We start from the raw sequence: 20,224 nt of genomic DNA, 5'->3' as shown, positions 1-20,224 counted from the left end.
CTTGAATTTCATGAGCCATATTTTTTTGTTTAATACTTCAAAAAGAAACTGAGATGAAGAAATTTCAAGGATAATATGCAAATGAAAAAGATTTTGAAATTGAAAAATAAAAATCAGTCCCAACGGAACCTAGCTCTGATACCAAATGATGAGTGTCGCGGAGCCGTCGGAAGCGAAATATGAATATTGTTGGTAGAAAAGACTCAAAAACGAAGAAATGGAATGGATAGACAGGGACGCCACACTTTCTAATCCAAGAAAGTGATAAGTCTATGGATGCGAGGATCGCCACAAGAAAAGTGATTCCTTGATAAGATCAAGGATGGTTCAATCCAGAACCACAAGAGACAAAGCTCTCAATACACATAAGTGTAAAATTCTACAAAATTCAACTTATTTTATTTCATAGAAGAACTTACAATTTATAGAGTTTTCTAAGTAACTCAATAGACCCTAATAAATTAAAATGGAACCTAGAAAATAAAGAAACGGCATTTATGCCTAACAATAATTTGAAAAGATTAAAAGCATTATTGCCTCACAATTTCTGCATTTCCAATTGATGCAAGCTGCTCCAAATGAATTCCAAAACTGATGCAAAACCTTTGAATGGAATTAATTGTCATGTTTAATGAATTGGTCTGAATGGTGGAGGAAATAAAAAAATAACGTGAATAGCCCCTTTTCAGCATGTGATAATTAATTCCCTCACTTCATGTAATCAAATTTTGCAATGGATCCAAAGGCAATGAAATTATAAGAAATAAATGTCCAAGGCTAGTAGAAAATTAACGTGAACAGAACCATGGATACAAAAATTCACAAATAAAATTCATTTTATTTGTGATTTTTTTTATAGGTTTCCTTCCACATACTTAAAGAACTCGTGATCTCATCATTAATGATAAAGGACAAAAAGGGGTAGTGATTTTAGTTTTGTATTTTTGTGAATTTTGGATAAAATATGATAATAAAACAGAATGAAAAAAAAATGGAAATTTGGGCTAAAATGGATAAATGGCAGAATTTTGACCAAAACAGATTTTGTGGATAAAATGGAGAAATGGAATGGAAAGAAAGGGACGCCACACTTTCTAATCCAAGAAAGTGATAAGTCTATGGGATTGAGGATCACCACAAGAAAGGATTCTTGATATGATCAATGCATGGTTCAATCCAGAACCAAAAAGAAGCAAAGCTTCCAAATTCACATAAAGTGACTTTTTTTATCAAAATTCTCTATCTTTACATATCATTTTCGTGCTCTATTTATAGGAGCTTATTACATGATGATTTTGACTCTAAAACTCTTAGAAAATGAAAGGAAATGCAGCCACTAATTACAATAATGTTTTGGTGGCTGATTAATGCAAATAAAAGGTTACAAAATGACTTTAAGGTAGGGGTGGCTGCACCAATGCATGGAGATGTTATACATTCATTTGCTTCTTTAATGTGTTGTTTCTTCTCTTACATCAGCCCATTCATCAAAATCACGTCATCCAATTCATGCTCATTTTACACCAAGAAATATTCCAAATTTGCTCTTGAGTCCAACAGACGAAATGTAGAGAATATTCTAAGCTTTCCAACGCATTAAAGATCACCTCAAACGGACATCCAGAGCTCCAGATATAGCCAAAACAAGACTGACATATCATGACCTGCGAAAATAAAACTTAGAACCCAAAATTAATTTGGTTCTTTTATTCCACAATGACTTTATTATTCTTTTCAAGAGAGATAATTTTAGGATCACATCATACTCTCCCTCTTCAAGAGAATTCGACCTCGAATTTTTAGCTTGAATACCTCCTGGGTCAAAAACAAATCTACAGAATCCATCACATGTAACTTTAACTTTAGAGAGCTCTTCACTTTTGTTGGAAGAATTTGTTTGCTTTTCATCAACTTTTGATTTATGGACATAATAATCGTTCCAAATCTCATAATTTCCTTCCACCTGTTGAGAAAAAGTTTCTTCATTGACTTTGTTTCCTTCATGACATAAAGAAGAAATGTTAGGAGATTGAACAATATTAGAAGAATTCCAACAATTAACAACACAAAGCAACTTAGAAGAAGGTACTAGTGTAATAGTAGGCCAAAACTTCAAACTATTTTTTTCTTGATTTTCATTCTCACTCTCTTTTTTCTCTTCTTTTCTCTCGACTTCTTCAGCACCTTCTTTTCTCTCTTTTTTTTCATCTACTTCTTTTTCATCACATTCTTTTTTTTCTTCTTTTTCCTTCCTTTTCACTTCTTCCTCATGACTTTCTTTTTCTTCTATCTCTTTCTTATAATTATTTTGGATTTGAAAGAGATTTTCCTCTAGTATTTTAGAGATATCAGCCATTCCTCTATCAATTATTGCCATCATTTCCTCTCTCCTATTTCTTTGTGACTCTCTAAGAGCAGAAGAAGGACTTGATCTTCTCTTGATATTCTCAAGAATTTTTTCTCTACATACTTTATCAAAATATTCAATTGAAGCTTGAATTTCATGAGCCATATTTTTTTGTTTAATACTTCAAAAAGAAACTGAGATGAAGAAATTTCAAGGATAATATGCAAATGAAAAAGATTTTGAAATTGAAAAATAAAAATCAGTCCCAACGGAACCTAGCTCTGATACCAAATGATGAGTGTCGCGGAGCCGTCGGAAGCGAAATATGAATATTGTTGGTAGAAAAGACTCAAAAACGAAGAAATGGAATGGATAGACAGGGACGCCACACTTTCTAATCCAAGAAAGTGATAAGTCTATGGATGCGAGGATCGCCACAAGAAAAGTGATTCCTTGATAAGATCAAGGATGGTTCAATCCAGAACCACAAGAGACAAAGCTCTCAATACACATAAGTGTAAAATTCTACAAAATTCAACTTATTTTATTTCATAGAAGAACTTACAATTTATAGAGTTTTCTAAGTAACTCAATAGACCCTAATAAATTAAAATGGAACCTAGAAAATAAAGAAACGGCATTTATGCCTAACAATAATTTGAAAAGATTAAAAGCATTATTGCCTCACAATTTCTGCATTTCCAATTGATGCAAGCTGCTCCAAATGAATTCCAAAACTGATGCAAAACCTTTGAATGGAATTAATTGTCATGTTTAATGAATTGGTCTGAATGGTGGAGGAAATAAAAAAATAACGTGAATAGCCCCTTTTCAGCATGTGATAATTAATTCCCTCACTTCATGTAATCAAATTTTGCAATGGATCCAAAGGCAATGAAATTATAAGAAATAAATGTCCAAGGCTAGTAGAAAATTAACGTGAACAGAACCATGGATACAAAAATTCACAAATAAAATTCATTTTATTTGTGATTTTTTTTATAGGTTTCCTTCCACATACTTAAAGAACTCGTGATCTCATCATTAATGATAAAGGACAAAAAGGGGTAGTGATTTTAGTTTTGTATTTTTGTGAATTTTGGATAAAATATGATAATAAAACAGAATGAAAAAAAAATGGAAATTTGGGCTAAAATGGATAAATGGCAGAATTTTGACCAAAACAGATTTTGTGGATAAAATGGAGAAATGGAATGGAAAGAAAGGGACGCCACACTTTCTAATCCAAGAAAGTGATAAGTCTATGGGATTGAGGATCACCACAAGAAAGGATTCTTGATATGATCAATGCATGGTTCAATCCAGAACCAAAAAGAAGCAAAGCTTCCAAATTCACATAAAGTGACTTTTTTTATCAAAATTCTCTATCTTTACATATCATTTTCGTGCTCTATTTATAGGAGCTTATTACATGATGATTTTGACTCTAAAACTCTTAGAAAATGAAAGGAAATGCAGCCACTAATTACAATAATGTTTTGGTGGCTGATTAATGCAAATAAAAGGTTACAAAATGACTTTAAGGTAGGGGTGGCTGCACCAATGCATGGAGATGTTATACATTCATTTGCTTCTTTAATGTGTTGTTTCTTCTCTTACATCAGCCCATTCATCAAAATCACGTCATCCAATTCATGCTCATTTTACACCAAGAAATATTCCAAATTTGCTCTTGAGTCCAACAGACGAAATGTAGAGAATATTCTAAGCTTTCCAACGCATTAAAGATCACCTCAAACGGACATCCAGAGCTCCAGATATAGCCAAAACAAGACTGACATATCATGACCTGCGAAAATAAAACTTAGAACCCAAAATTAATTTGGTTCTTTTATTCCACAATGACTTTATTATTCTTTTCAAGAGAGATAATTTTAGGATCACATCATACTCTCCCTCTTCAAGAGAATTCGACCTCGAATTTTTAGCTTGAATACCTCCTGGGTCAAAAACAAATCTACAGAATCCATCACATGTAACTTTAACTTTAGAGAGCTCTTCACTTTTGTTGGAAGAATTTGTTTGCTTTTCATCAACTTTTGATTTATGGACATAATAATCGTTCCAAATCTCATAATTTCCTTCCACCTGTTGAGAAAAAGTTTCTTCATTGACTTTGTTTCCTTCATGACATAAAGAAGAAATGTTAGGAGATTGAACAATATTAGAAGAATTCCAACAATTAACAACACAAAGCAACTTAGAAGAAGGTACTAGTGTAATAGTAGGCCAAAACTTCAAACTATTTTTTTCTTGATTTTCATTCTCACTCTCTTTTTTCTCTTCTTTTCTCTCGACTTCTTCAGCACCTTCTTTTCTCTCTTTTTTTTCATCTACTTCTTTTTCATCACATTCTTTTTTTTCTTCTTTTTCCTTCCTTTTCACTTCTTCCTCATGACTTTCTTTTTCTTCTATCTCTTTCTTATAATTATTTTGGATTTGAAAGAGATTTTCCTCTAGTATTTTAGAGATATCAGCCATTCCTCTATCAATTATTGCCATCATTTCCTCTCTCCTATTTCTTTGTGACTCTCTAAGAGCAGAAGAAGGACTTGATCTTCTCTTGATATTCTCAAGAATTTTTTCTCTACATACTTTATCAAAATATTCAATTGAAGCTTGAATTTCATGAGCCATATTTTTTTGTTTAATACTTCAAAAAGAAACTGAGATGAAGAAATTTCAAGGATAATATGCAAATGAAAAAGATTTTGAAATTGAAAAATAAAAATCAGTCCCAACGGAACCTAGCTCTGAATACCAAATGATAAAGGACAAAAAGGGGTAGTGATTTTAGTTTTGTATTTTTGTGAATTTTGGATAAAATATGATAATAAAACAGAATGAAAAAAAAAATGGAAATTTGGGCTAAAATGGATAAATGGCAGAATTTTGACCAAAACAGATTTTGTGGATAAAATGGAGAAATGGAATGGAAAGAAAGGGACGCCACACTTTCTAATCCAAGAAAGTGATAAGTCTATGGGATTGAGGATCACCACAAGAAAGGATTCTTGATATGATCAATGCATGGTTCAATCCAGAACCAAAAAGAAGCAAAGCTTCCAAATTCACATAAAGTGACTTTTTTTATCAAAATTCTCTATCTTTACATATCATTTTCGTGCTATATTTATAGGAGCTTATTACATGTTGATTTTGACTCTAAAACTCTTAGAAAATGAAAGGAAATGCAGCCACTAATTACAATAATGTTTTGGTGGCTGATTAATGCAAATAAAAGGTTACAAAATGAATTTAAGGTAGGGGTGGCTGCATCAATGCATGGAGATGTTATACATTCATTTGCTTCTTTAATGTGTTGTTTCTTCTCTTACATCAGCCCATTCATCAAAATCACGTCATCCAATTCATGCTCATTTTACACCAAGAAATATTCCAAATTTGCTCTTGAGTCCAACAGACGAAATGTAGAGAATATTCTAAGCTTTCCAACGCATTAAAGATCACCTCAAACGGACATCCAGAGCTCCAGATATAGCCAAAACAAGACTGACATATCATGACCTGCGAAAATAAAACTTAGAACCCAAAATTAATTTGGTTCTTTTATTCCACAATGACTTTATTATTCTTTTCAAGAGAGATAATTTTAGGATCACATCATATGATAAAGGACAAAAAGGGGTAGTGATTTTAGTTTTGTATTTTTGTGAATTTTGGATAAAATATGATAATAAAACAGAATGAAAAAAAAATGGAAATTTGGGCTAAAATGGATAAATGGCAGAATTTTGACCAAAACAGATTTTGTGGATAAAATGGAGAAATGGAATGGAAAGAAAGGGACGCCACACTTTCTAATCCAAGAAAGTGATAAGTCTATGGGATTGAGGATCACCACAAGAAAGGATTCTTGATATGATCAATGCATGGTTCAATCCAGAACCAAAAAGAAGCAAAGCTTCCAAATTCACATAAAGTGACTTTTTTTACTCAAAATTCTACTTATCTTATTCATTAGAGAAAGTTACAATTTATAGAGCTCTTGGTCTAATGAACTCAAAGGACACTAATAAATTAAAATACACCTAATATTAATATAAAGAAAATAAATAAATGGCTGATTAGCCTTACATTTATTTATTAAAAAATAGAAAGAACTAAACAGAAGCACACGATATAGGCTGATTGTGTTCATGCCAAAGTGAATGTCCATGTGCTTGTAGTAATCCTCATCAATTGAAGAATTAATTGCTTTGGCCAATGAAAATTCAAAACCGTAGAGCAATGCAACAAATGGCAATGATGAGCCATTGTGATGTGATCAAGAGCTCATTAAGCATGTGGAAGGAGACCTATAAAAAATTTGTCAAAAAAGATGGATCGGATGCATGCAAATTATTACTTCCACACGTAAGAAATGTAGGTTAATTATTGGAGCAACCCAAATACTAATTCACGTCAGTTTGGAAACTAAAGAAGTAAACACATTTTGTGATCTACTATTATGGAGAATCAATGGCTCATCATTGCCATTTGTTGCATTGCTCTACGGTTTTGAATTTTCATTGGCCAAAGCAATTAATTCTTCAATTGATGAGGATTACTACAAGCACATGGACATTCACTTTGGCATGAACACAATCAGCCTATATCGTGTGCTTCTGTTTAGTTCTTTCTATTTTTTAATAAATAAATGTAAGGCTAATCAGCCATTTATTTATTTTCTTTATATTAATATTAGGTGTATTTTAATTTATTAGTGTCCTTTGAGTTCATTAGACCAAGAGCTCTATAAATTGTAACTTTCTCTAATGAATAAGATAAGTAGAATTTTGAGTAAAAAAAGTCACTTTATGTGAATTTGGAAGCTTTGCTTCTTTTTGGTTCTGGATTGAACCATGCATTGATCATATCAAGAATCCTTTCTTGTGGTGATCCTCAATCCCATAGACTTATCACTTTCTTGGATTAGAAAGTGTGGCGTCCCTTTCTTTCCATTCCATTTCTCCATTTTATCCACAAAATCTGTTTTGGTCAAAATTCTGCCATTTATCCATTTTAGCCCAAATTTCCATTTTTTTTTCATTCTGTTTTATTATCATATTTTATCCAAAATTCACAAAAATACAAAACTAAAATCACTACCCCTTTTTGTCCTTTATCATTTGGTATCAGAGCTAGGTTCCGTTGGGACTGATTTTTATTTTTCAATTTCAAAATCTTTTTCATTTGCATATTATCCTTGAAATTTCTTCATCTCAGTTTCTTTTTGAAGTATTAAACAAAAAAATATGGCTCATGAAATTCAAGCTTCAATTGAATATTTTGATAAAGTATGTAGAGAAAAAAGATAAGTCATTTTTGACCTAAGCTCTGATTTGTCCTTTATCATTATGATGTGATCCTAAAATTATCTCTCTTGAAAAGAATAATAAAGTCATTGTGGAATAAAAGAACCAAATTAATTTTGGGTTCTAAGTTTTATTTTCGCAGGTCATGATATGTCAGTCTTGTTTTGGCTATATCTGGAGCTCTGGATGTCCGTTTGAGGTGATCTTTAATGCGTTGGAAAGCTTAGAATATTCTCTACATTTCGTCTGTTGGACTCAAGAGCAAATTTGGAATATTTCTTGGTGTAAAATGAGCATGAATTGGATGACGTGATTTTGATGAATGGGCTGATGTAAGAGAAGAAACAACACATTAAAGAAGCAAATGAATGTATAACATCTCCATGCATTGATGCAGCCACCCCTACCTTAAAGTCATTTTGTAACCTTTTATTTGCATTAATCAGCCACCAAAACATTATTGTAATTAGTGGCTGCATTTCCTTTCATTTTCTAAGAGTTTTAGAGTCAAAATCATCATGTAATAAGCTCCTATAAATAGAGCACGAAAATGATATGTAAAGATAGAGAATTTTGATAAAAAAAGTCACTTTATGTGAATTTGGAAGCTTTGCTTCTTTTTGGTTCTGGATTGAACCATGCATTGATCATATCAAGAATCCTTTCTTGTGGTGATCCTCAATCCCATAGACTTATCACTTTCTTGGATTAGAAAGTGTGGCGTCCCTTTCTTTCCATTCCATTTCTCCATTTTATCCACAAAATCTGTTTTGGTCAAAATTCTGCCATTTATCCATTTTAGCCCAAATTTCCATTTTTTTTTCATTCTGTTTTATTATCATATTTTATCCAAAATTCACAAAAATACAAAACTAAAATCACTACCCCTTTTTGTCCTTTATCATTCACAAAACATCTTGTAAAGAAAAGATTCATTTGTTTGGCTTCCATGAAGGACCACTAGGAAAACAAAATGTTGAAACTTTTGATTTTTTCACCTTTTTTTTTGGATATTTTTTTTTTAAAACTTTGATGTAGAACAACAAAAATAAAATAAATTAAAAGGATAGATAACACCTGATTTGAACCTAAGCTCTGATTACCAAATCAGAGAAAGAAATGGTGAAAGAAGGCGTCACACTCACTTCCAATCCAAGAAGGAATGCTAAGCTATGAAGAATCGCCACAACGGTAAGGAAGCCATTGATAAGACTCGATAAACTTGGTTCAATCCAGAACCAAAAAAAGAGACAAAGCTCTCACAACACACAAAGTGTATTTTTTTAATCAAAATTCTACATGATTTTTATTCAATTTTCGTGTCCTATATATAGGTAGGAGGGACACTTGCTGAATTACAAAGAAAAAGGCAAATAACTCTTAAGATTCCTTCAGCCAAATTAATCTATCATTATTTCCTATGGCTGAAGTAAATTAACATGAATACAAGAAATGGTTACAAAACAAATCAATGAATGAGGGTGGCTGGACGTGATTTTGATGATGTTGATGGTTTCCTATGCTGAAATGAAGTGCCTTCATTGTCTCATTGATATCTTGTCTGGTTCCTTTTCAATTCTTGCACCATTCCTCCTTCAGATTAAATGATCTTTAATGCCTTGTCTTTCTTTTGTCTTCAGCACTTCTTTGCATAAAATAAACACACAAAACGTTCCATTTAAAGCTTTGGAAGCTTTAAAATGGATTAAACACACAAAATAAGCAACTTAGTGTTTTTGGGTAAAAATTGATCCCTTACACCTTTTTATTACAACATAATAAAAACAACTAAATAAAATGGGCAGCAAGAGATGCGCCCCACCCCTCCTCCAATGGTTTGATGCACATGACCATTCTACCCTCCATGCTTCCTAGTGTAGGTTTGAACTCCAAGACTTTTGCCACCAATTGATTTAGCGCCTCCTTAGCTTTCTTGGCCCTTGCCCTTGTCATTGGTCCTCCTAGCCCTTGAATTGAAGCACTTGTGTCATGGACAATTATGCCCTCATCATCCCCTCCCTCTTGAAAAGAATTCGTCCACGAATTGAAATCACCATCACCTACATCAAAAGGAGCTAAGTCAGCAACATTAAAAGTAGCACTTATATCATACTCACCGGGTAACTCAAGCTTGTAAGCATTGTCATTGATCCTTTCTAGCACTTGAAATGGTCCATCACCCCTTGGCTGAAGTTTTGACTTCCTTTGGTTAGGAAACCTTTCTTTCCTCATATGCACCCAAACCCAATCACCGGGTTCAAAAATCACCTTCTTCCTTCCTTTGTTTGCATGTTTAGCATACCCTTCATTTTTCTTTTCAATTTGCAACTTCACCTGCTCATGCATTTTCTTCACAAACTCAGCTTTGTCTTTTCCATCCTTATGTTTCAAAAGAGAATTGTTAGGCATAGGTAACAAATCAAGTGGAGTTAGTGGATTAAAACCATAAACAACTTCAAAAGGTGACATTTTTGTAGTACTATGCACCACACGATTGTAAGCAAATTCCACGTGGGGTAAACATTCTTCCCACATTCTCAAATTTCTTGTAAGAACACTTCTAAGAAGAGTAGAGAGAGTTCTATTTACTACCTCAGTTTGACCATCTGTTTGAGGGTGACAAGTTGTTGAGAAAAGTAACTTTGTTCCAATCTTACCCCACAAGGTCCTCCAAAAGTGACTTAAAAATTTTGTGTCACGATCTGAAACTATGCTTCTTGGAACTCCATGAATGCGCACAATCTCCTTGAAAAACAAATCAGCTACATGGCTTGCATCATCCACCTTTTTGCATGCAATGAAATGGGCCATCTTGGAAAACCTGTCAACAACAACAAAAATAGAATCTTTCCCATTCTTTGTTCTAGGTAAACCCAAAACAAAATCCATGGAAATGTCAACCCAAGGAAATTCAGGAGCTGGTAATGGTGTATAAAGACCATGAGGCAAAACTTTTGATTTGGCCTTTTTACACACTATGCATCTTTCACACAACTTTTGGACATCAATTTTCATATGGGGCCAATAAAAATGTTCTTGCAGCAACTCTAAAGTTTTAACAACCCCAAAGTGTCCCATTAATCCCCCCTCATGCGCCTCTTTTAAAAGCAAAGTTCTTATGGAACATTTTGGCACACATAATCTTTTTTCTTTAAACAAATAGCCATTGTGCCTAAAATATCCATTAATGGCAGCATGTTCACAAGCAAAAAACTTTGATGAAAAATCAGTGTCACTCTCATATAAACTCTTAATATGCTCAAGTCCAAAAACTTTAGTTTCAAGAGTGGAGAGTAAGGCATACCTTCTTGAAAGTGCATCTGCAACCACATTAGCTTTACCTTTTTTATGTTTAATCACATATGGAAATTGTTCAAGAAATTCAACCCATTTGGCATGTCTCTTGTTCAACTTACCTTGCCCTTTTAAATGTTTCAAAGATTCATGGTCACTATGAATGACAAATTCTTTGGGCAGTAGGTAATGTTGCCAAGTTTGCAATGCTCTAAACAAAGCATACAATTCCTTATCATAAGTGGAGTAATTAAGAGAAGCACCCTTTAACTTCTCACTAAAATAAGCAATTGGATGTCCTTCTTGCATCAAAACAGCCCCAATTCCAACATTAGAAGCATCACATTCAATTTCAAAAGATTTGGAAAAATTTGGCAATGCTAAAATTGGTGCTTTGGTGAGTTTTTCTTTAAGTGCAGCAAAAGCTTGCTCTTGTTTCTCACCCCATTTAAAAACAACATTTTTCTTAACAATCTCATTAAGAGGTGCAGCAATGGTGCTAAAATCTTTCACAAACCTCCTATAGAAACTTGCTAAACCATGGAAACTTCTTACCTTACTTACATTTTTGGGTTGTGGCCAATCCTTGATTGCTCTTACCTTCTCTTCATCCATATGGATTCCCTTGGAGCTTACAACAAAACCTAAGAAAATTACATGATCTGTGCAAAAAACACATTTTTCCAGATTTGCAAACAAATGTTCTTTCTTCAAAACTTCTAAAACAGCCCTTAAATGACCACAATGTTCCTCTAAATTTTTGCTATATATCAAGATATCATCAAAATACACAACAACAAATTTTCCCAAAAATTCCCTCAAAACATGGTTCATGAGTCTCATAAAAGTACTTGGTGCATTAGTTAAACCAAACGGCATAACCATCCACTCATACAAACCATATTTTGTTTTAAAAGCAGTTTTCCATTCATCCCCCTCCCTAATTCTTATTTGGTGATAGCCACTTTTCAAATCAATTTTAGAAAATAAACATGCACCAAACAATTCATCAAGTAAATCATCTAACCTAGGAATTGGATGTCTATACTTAATGGTGATATTGTTAACAGCCCTACAATCAGTGCACATTCTCCAACTACCATCTTTTTTTGGAACTAGAATAACAGGGACAGCACAAGGACTTAAACTTTCTCTTACCCATCCTTTACTTACCAATTCAGCAACTTGATTTTGAATTTCTTGAGTTTGTTGGGGATTGCTTCGGTAGGCTGGACGGTTTGGTAAAGATGCCCCCGGAATAAGGTCAATGTGATGTTCAATACCTCTTATAGGCGGTAGCCCATTTGGTATCTCTTTAGGGAACAAAGCCTCAAACTCCTGCAAAAGAAATTCAACACAACTTGGAAATTTTTGAGTGTTAGGAGTGTTAGAAAACAAAGCCACCTCTTTGCAAAATAGCAAATATAGGGGCTGTTTGGTAACAATGGCATCCTTTATTTCTTCTTTTTTTGCCATGAAACTTTCTTTCTTTTCTTTTTCTTTCTCTTTTCTTTCTTTTTCTTTTTCTTTTCTTTCTTTTTCTTTTTCTTTTCTTTCTTTTTCTGGCGCATATTTTTCTTTTTCTTGCGCATATTTTTCTTTCATTTTCTTTTGATCTTCTCTTACATCATTAGGACTCAATGGTGCAAGAGTAATTTTTTTTCCAAAGTGCAAAAAGGAATACTTATTACTTCGGCCATCATGTTGCGCTCCTCTATCAAATTGCCATGGCCTTCCTAACAACAAATGACAAGCCTCCATTGGTACTACATCACACACAACAACATCTTCATACTTCCCAATTTTAAAACAAACCTCTACTTGTTTGTCAACAAGCATTTCTACACTTTCACTAAGCCATTGAAGTTTGTAAGGCCTAGGGTGAGGTCTTGTTTCTAATTCTAATTTACCCACCATGTGTGCACTAGCAACATTAGTACAACTACCTCCATCAATAATTAGAGAACATACCTTTCCTTGCACTAAGCATCTTGTATGGAAAAGGTTTTCCCTTTGATTTGATTCTTCCTCCTTGGCTTGGTTTCCCAACATCCTCCTAATCATGAGAAATTCACCATTTTCACCATCCTCCTCTTCTTCTCCTCCTTCATCATTCACGACACCCTCCTCCTCCTCAAGGTCATCATTTTCTTCAATTAACATAGTTCTCTTTGTTGGACATTGAGAGGCTATGTGTCCTTGACCTTGGCACTTGAAACACTTAACAACTTTGTTAGTAGAAACATTTTGGGATGAAGTAATGTTTTTACCTTTAGGATCACTCATGGCCTCCTTAGGTGAAGAGGTACCATCCTTCTTTTGCTTGTCCTTCAAACTTGAAGAATTGAAAGAAGAAGTTGAGCTTCTTCTCAATTGACCCTTCCTTTTGAGTTGTTGTTCAACCTTGATGGCTTGATGGACTAATTCCTCCAAAGACATGTAATGATGCAGCTCCACAATGTCACTAATGTCACGGTTAAGTCCATGAATGAACCTAGCCATGGTTGCTTCGTGATCTTCCACCACATTGGCTCTAATCTTTGCCACCTCCATCTCCTTGGAATATTCTTCAACACTTTTAGAACCTTGAGTGAGTCTTTGTAATTTGTTGTGCAAATCCCTATGGTAATAGGATGGCACAAATCTCCTCCTCATGATTCTCTTCATCTCCTCCCAAGTTGCAATGGGTGGTTCATTATACCTCACCTTCTCTTTGATCATTTGATCCCACCATATTAGAGCATACTCCTTAAATTCAATGGCTGCCACTTGCACTTTTTCAACATCAGAATAATCATGACAATTAAAAATTTGTTCTATTTTGGTCTCCCACTCTAGATATGCCTCCGGATCATTCGCTCCCACAAAGGATGGAACTTTGATCTTAATACTCCTCAACCTATCCTCCCTTGGCCTCTCATCCCTCCTTCTAGGCCTACTTCCATCATCCTCTCCACCACTTCCATCAGTAGTTAAACTAGCTTTTAACTCATCAATTTGTTCTTGAAATTGTTCAGCTTGCACCTGCAACATGGCTTGAAACCTTGTTGTGAGTGCATCTAATAGTAACTTATTTGGACCTTCCTCAGTCATGATTCCCTAAAACTAATCCTCACAAGTGTTTACACTCACTCAAATTGGCTTTTTTTTTTTAATGTATCACTCTTGCCTTTTTCCACTCAATTGCTCTTTTGAGTTCTTTAGAGAAACCAAGTAAATCAAGGTAAGAAAACTTTCAAAATGGTGAAAATCAAAACACAAACTTAACACAATTCAAGGAATGAAAAAAAAAAACAAAGGTTTGGAAATGATGTGAACAAGGAAACTAATTCAAATTCTGAAATGACAAGATAAATGGAAAACAAGGAAAGTGTGGCAATTAAAACACAAAAACGAAATTGATGAACACAAGCAACAATTCTGATTTTTTTTTTAATATATATATTTTTTTTCGAATTTTTTTTTGTAAGATGAAAATCAGAATGATGAACAAGAAGAATTTGATACCTTTGAACTTTTGGCCCTTTTAAAAGGAACCTTGCTCTGATTACCACTTGATGAACACTATTTTGTGAACATTGTTCATATTTGACTTTTAGCTATAAATTGATAAAAGTTGCTTGCTGAAAGATTAAATATAGACAAAGAAACACAAGAAATAGACTGAAAATATTGTGAATGAAAAGATGTGCAAAAGGAATACGAAAATTATGTAATTGGGGTTAATTTTGACAAGTGTTTGAATTGAAAACGTGAATTTTGGGTTTCAATTGGTGTTTAGGCAGATTTGTGGATTCAAACAAGAAATCAGAGCTTAGGTTCAAATCAGAGCTTTGTATTTTAGAGCTAGGTATTCAGAGCTGGGTTCCTAAGATAAAGTATGGCCCACAAATCAGAGAGATAAACTTAGAGCTAGGTTTCAATTAGAAAAAAGATAAAGTATGGCCCACAAATCCCAACGGAAGCAGTCGGAAGCGAAATATGAATATTGTTGGTAGAAAAGACTCAAAAACGAAGAAATGGAATGGATAGACAGGGACGCCACACTTTCTAATCCAAGAAAGTGATAAGTCTATGGATGCGAGGATCGCCACAAGAAAAGTGATTCCTTGATAAGATCAAGGATGGTTCAATCCAGAACCACAAGAGACAAAGCTCTCAATACACATAAGTGTAAAATTCTACAAAATTCAACTTATTTTATTTCATAGAAGAACTTACAATTTATAGAGTTTTCTAAGTAACTCAATAGACCCTAATAAATTAAAATGGAACCTAGAAAATAAAGAAACGGCATTTATGCCTAACAATAATTTGAAAAGATTAAAAGCATTATTGCCTCACAATTTCTGCATTTCCAATTGATGCAAGCTGCTCCAAATGAATTCCAAAACTGATGCAAAACCTTTGAATGGAATTAATTGTCATGTTTAATGAATTGGTCTGAATGGTGGAGGAAATAAAAAAATAACGTGAATAGCCCCTTTTCAGCATGTGATAATTAATTCCCTCACTTCATGTAATCAAATTTTGCAATGGATCCAAAGGCAATGAAATTATAAGAAATAAATGTCCAAGGCTAGTAGAAAATTAACGTGAACAGAACCATGGATACAAAAATTCACAAATAAAATTCATTTTATTTGTGATTTTTTTTATAGGTTTCCTTCCACATACTTAAAGAACTCGTGATCTCATCAAAAATGCTTAGGCTCTTATATAGGGGAGAAATGAGAGAGTTGTTGTTTGAAGATTGCCAACTCATTAAAATCATCCTTGAGAAGTTTTGTTTCAAATTTGAAAACTTTTCCTCAAATAGATAATGTTGTTGAATAGTATTATGAGAGTCATTTGCTTCTTAGAGATCGATCTATTACATTCTCTTTGTCACTGAAGTTGTTTGTTGATTTCTGCACGAGGTCAAACAATACTATCAGAGCATGAAAACGACCTCCCATTAGAAGAACATAAAATTGGTCAGAATCACCTAGATTGTTAACGTGTCCATCCGAACTTGTTTCCTTCGGAGTCTGAGTCCATCAGAGCTTATTCTTATTAGATTCTTCAAGACATCATCTGATCATAGCTTTGAATTTATGTTGACCTTTTTCAGATCATCTTCTAAGTCTTAAGAAGTTTTCAATGTTTCTCTTGAGTACCATAATGCTTTCCATTGTGGTAATCAACTTTAAAATTTTGAGAGATTCTTTTTTATAAAATTTATGGGTCTGATAATCAACTTTAAAATTATAGTCATCTTTTTCTCAAGGGTATAGTTTGAATAAAATCAAAGTTTATTTTCGAAGTATAAATCAAACAAACATTTATCAAAGTAATAAATACATCTCTTTCTATACGAAAAGAAAATTAATTTTTTAAACAATGTTCTAAAGACACTTGTTAGTATTTTTTTTAATGAAACTATTTTAAAGTGAACAATTTTCTAATAAGATTAAATTAATTAGTAATCTTTTAAAAATGTTGGTGGAAATTAAAAAGTACTATATTGTTTATGGAATGATGAATTTATTTCTAAAGTTAGCATTATCTTGCTTGTGGCAACTACAAAAATTGTAAGAAGACATGTAGAGAACAATTACTATATATGATTTCCTCAAACAAACAAAAAATTACTATATATGATTTTGACCCTGCAAGTCTAAATTTCTAGATCTGTCACCAAAGATATTGTTCTAAAACCCAATTTAGTTCAACAAGATTCTTCTTTTTGATGATGACAAACTTATGTGTATCAAGAACAATGGTCTAAGTTAATTAACTTACCTCGTTAGAAGGTGAGGTTTGTAAGATCCTCTTGAGAGGTTATTTAATTAAGACAATGAAAAGAATTTCATTATCAGTTAGAGCATAATCAATCAGAGAAATAAGTTTAAATTATGTAGATAAAAATTACTTGACAAACAAATAAAATATCATTTTTTTCTTGAATAAAATACAAATGCGATATTTATAATTAAACTCGAAAATAAGGAGTAGAATAAATTAATTTTGTTCTTTTAAGATTATATTCAAAACAATTCAACAAAAATAAAATAGTCAAAATATAAATTTAAAATAAATAATTCAATTTTACTTCCAAATGCAGGAAAAGAAAACGGATTATTGTCTCCTATTATATATTTCCTAACAACATAAAAAAATTGAGAGGAAAATAATATAAAATTTTGTTTCATTTTCTTATCTTTTCCGTTATAATTTTTTTTTGCCAAAAAAAAATAAAAAATTATGATGGTAAAATACATTATCTTTACCATTCAACTAATAAAATTCATTCAAACGAATGGTAAAAATAAATGTAATGATGTTGATAATAATAATATTTTACTGTCAAGTTGTTTAGTGGTTATAAATTTACCCCTTATGATGAATAAGTGGGTGTCAGGTAGCTTAGTTGGTACATCTTTTAAATTTGCTATGAAACACTTAATTGATATATATATATATATATATATATGGGATTTGCTAGAACACACCCACTAGTTTTTATGTGGGAGTGTTTTAACAAGCTACACCTTAAAGTGTATTTAACTACTTTTTAGTTATAACTTGCTAAAACACACCTTCTAAAAAATAAGTGGGTGTATCCTAGCAAATGCCTATAGGAGTTGCTAACATACACCCACTTATTTTTTAGAAGGTGTGTTTTAGCAACATTCACCTTAAGGTGTATTTAACAACTTTTTAGTTATATCTTTGCTAAAACACACCTTAATAAAAACTAGTAGGTGTATCCTAACAAACCCACATATATATATATATATATATATATATATATATATATATATATATATATATATATATGGGTTATGTTACAAGACACCCTTTGGTGGTGTCTTTTATCAAGCAACACCTTAAGGTGTGATTTTCACTTTTTAGTTATAACTTTGCTAAAAGACACCTTCATAAAAGTAAGTTGGTGTCTTTTCGCAAAAGACACCAACTTGATAAAAGACACCTTCACAAAAGGTGTCTTCTATCATAACCCTATATATATATATCTTTCAATGTAGCTTAGTGCGATCAAGAAGCAGACATGAAAACGAGGCATATAAAATTTTGAACTTTTATTATCTTTTTAAACGAAACAATTTTATTCAAACGTCAAAAAGACTTCACAAATCACAATAGGCAGCGCTAGTAATTATCAGTGCAATCGGAACGATTCCACTCCATGAAATTCACATCAGTAGGAAGAGGAGGATGGAGCATTTGCTGATTGATACCCCCAACATCAAAGTCATTCATGTGAATATCATTGTCATTATTAGATTCAGGCACAACATGATGAACACCACCAAGATCTCTTGGGTTCTCTTCATCAATTTGATAAATTCCATTGATGATGGACACTCTATGAACCTCTGGGTTTTTAAAAAGAGCTGCCGCAATCAAAACATTACCAGCCGCCTCAACCTTGCCTCCAACAATTCCACCAAATATCTCATTACGATCTCCAGATAAGCAAATAGAGAAAGAGGAACACGTTGGGCTAGCAATTAACTGTGGAGAAACCTGATGACAATCGCCATTTATGTAAGTCCCAGAGAAAGATATCATATCAAACGTTCCTATCATGGGGGGAGTAGGGGCACCAGTTGTCGGGTGGAGAAGAGTAACACCAGAAACAGGACCAGAACCACTTCGCACGGTGATTCCAACTTGTTGATCCCGAGCCAAGTCAATGAGAGTCTCCACAACATCCTTTCCATAAGGGATATTAATTAGAATCGGTTTCATTAGGTTGTTTGTGTTTTCATTTAAAACGACAGGTTGTTTCAGTTTGTTTTTAGAGCCTATTGGCCTACCCCTGGGTTTTTTCGAGGAGGATGCCTTAAGGTCCTCCACTTGTTCCAGAGATAGATCAATAGGCCTACTAGAGGATGGTTGTTGTAATGTTGGCTCCATCAGCTTACCATTGTTGTCAGTGATGGTGATGGGACAAACAATGGATCCCACCATGACGGAGGAGCTACTAAAGAGTGTGGGGATTCTTACTGATTGGTTTTCGAAGAATACATTATTGGAGTTTGGGGAGGGAGATATGGGTGCAAGTCTTTTATCAGCCATTATTGAGGGTATGAGCTTTTTTTGTGTGAAAAGACTAGCAATATGTCATAGTATTTATAATAGTTTCACTCAACACTTATAAGGTCAAAAGTCAATGTATTCCATTCTCTCTTAATTATATTCAAAATAGCTTAACATATAAAATAACTAAAACATACATATAATTAAAATAAATAATTTGGTTTGACCTCTAAATACGGTCAATGTAAATATACTTTTCCCTCTTATTATATATTTTTCAAATAATATTAAATTCATTTTTGGCAGATCTATTCAGTTCCTTCTATTTGCCATTATTCCTTACTCATTCTCTTCCATTGAAGTAACAAAATGTCAAGAACAACAAGAAACGAGCCTTAGATCCAACTCTTTAATATCTAAATTTGTCATAATATTTTTTTGGGTTTTGCTAGAAGACACCTTTTATGAAGGTGTTTTTTAGCAAGTTATTCTATGAGCATTTGCTAAAAGACACCAACTAATTTTTATGAAGGTGTCTTTTGGCAAAGTTATAACTAAAAAGTGGAAATCACACCTTGAGGTGTGAATTGCTAAACGACACCTTCATGAGTGGCTTCTAACAAAACTCATATATATATATATATATATATATATATATATATATATATATATATATATATATAATGAATTAAATTGAAATTAATTATGACACGCATCAAAATTTGTAATTTATGTATGGGGTGATGTTAAATCTTCTAATCATATACTAGGATTCACCATATCAATTTTATACCTTGCAAAATTTAGTATTAGTAAGCTTCATTTTCAATATATTTTGGAAACTTTCAAGTTTTAGATATATGCATGATATTAACTTGACATATCATAATGGACCACTAAATATGAGTTTTCTTGAGAATTTTAATCTTTCTATAAAAATGAAGTTTTTTTATGATTGTAATAAAATCGTAATTTGGCCAGTTCTCTGTTTAAATCACCCTAGATTTAGGCAAGATATGTTTGTTCAAGATCATAAAAGATGAGATGTTAATTGACGAAAAATATTATTTCCCTAGCTACTCCTCCTTTAAAAAGGTTGAAAATTGGATGAAGAAAGTGTAGATGAACTTGAAGTTGATGAAGGCCCATCTATTCTATTCTTTGTCTCTTAGCTTAATTTTGATGTACTCTTTTA

General features: G+C 32.8%; 1 protein-coding gene across 1 annotated transcript; it reads right to left on the bottom strand.

Annotated features, from left to right (window-relative positions):
* Nucleotides 1-18,094: 18,094 nt before the first annotated feature.
* LOC146955192 (AT-hook motif nuclear-localized protein 28-like) lies at nt 18,095-19,058 on the bottom strand. The gene has a single exon (XM_085707901.1). The coding sequence runs from the start codon at nt 18,958-18,960 to the stop codon at nt 18,136-18,138; it is 825 nt and encodes a 274-aa protein (XP_085564027.1). The 5' UTR covers nt 18,961-19,058; the 3' UTR covers nt 18,095-18,135.
* Nucleotides 19,059-20,224: the final 1,166 nt, after the last annotated feature.

This window comes from Medicago sativa, chromosome 1 (genome assembly GCF_051527215.1).
Source record: "Medicago sativa cultivar Bolivia chromosome 1, Bolivia_mono, whole genome shotgun sequence".
Classification (NCBI taxonomy): Eukaryota; Viridiplantae; Streptophyta; class Magnoliopsida; order Fabales; family Fabaceae; genus Medicago; species Medicago sativa.
Note: the sequence above shows the minus strand (reverse complement) of the source record. Positions and strands in the feature narration are given on the sequence as shown.

Excerpts from the sequence above, each read along its gene's own strand:
- LOC146955192 (XM_085707901.1), bottom strand. The coding sequence starts at position 18,960 with ATGGTGGGATCCATTGTTTGTCCCATCACCATCACTGACAACAATGGT.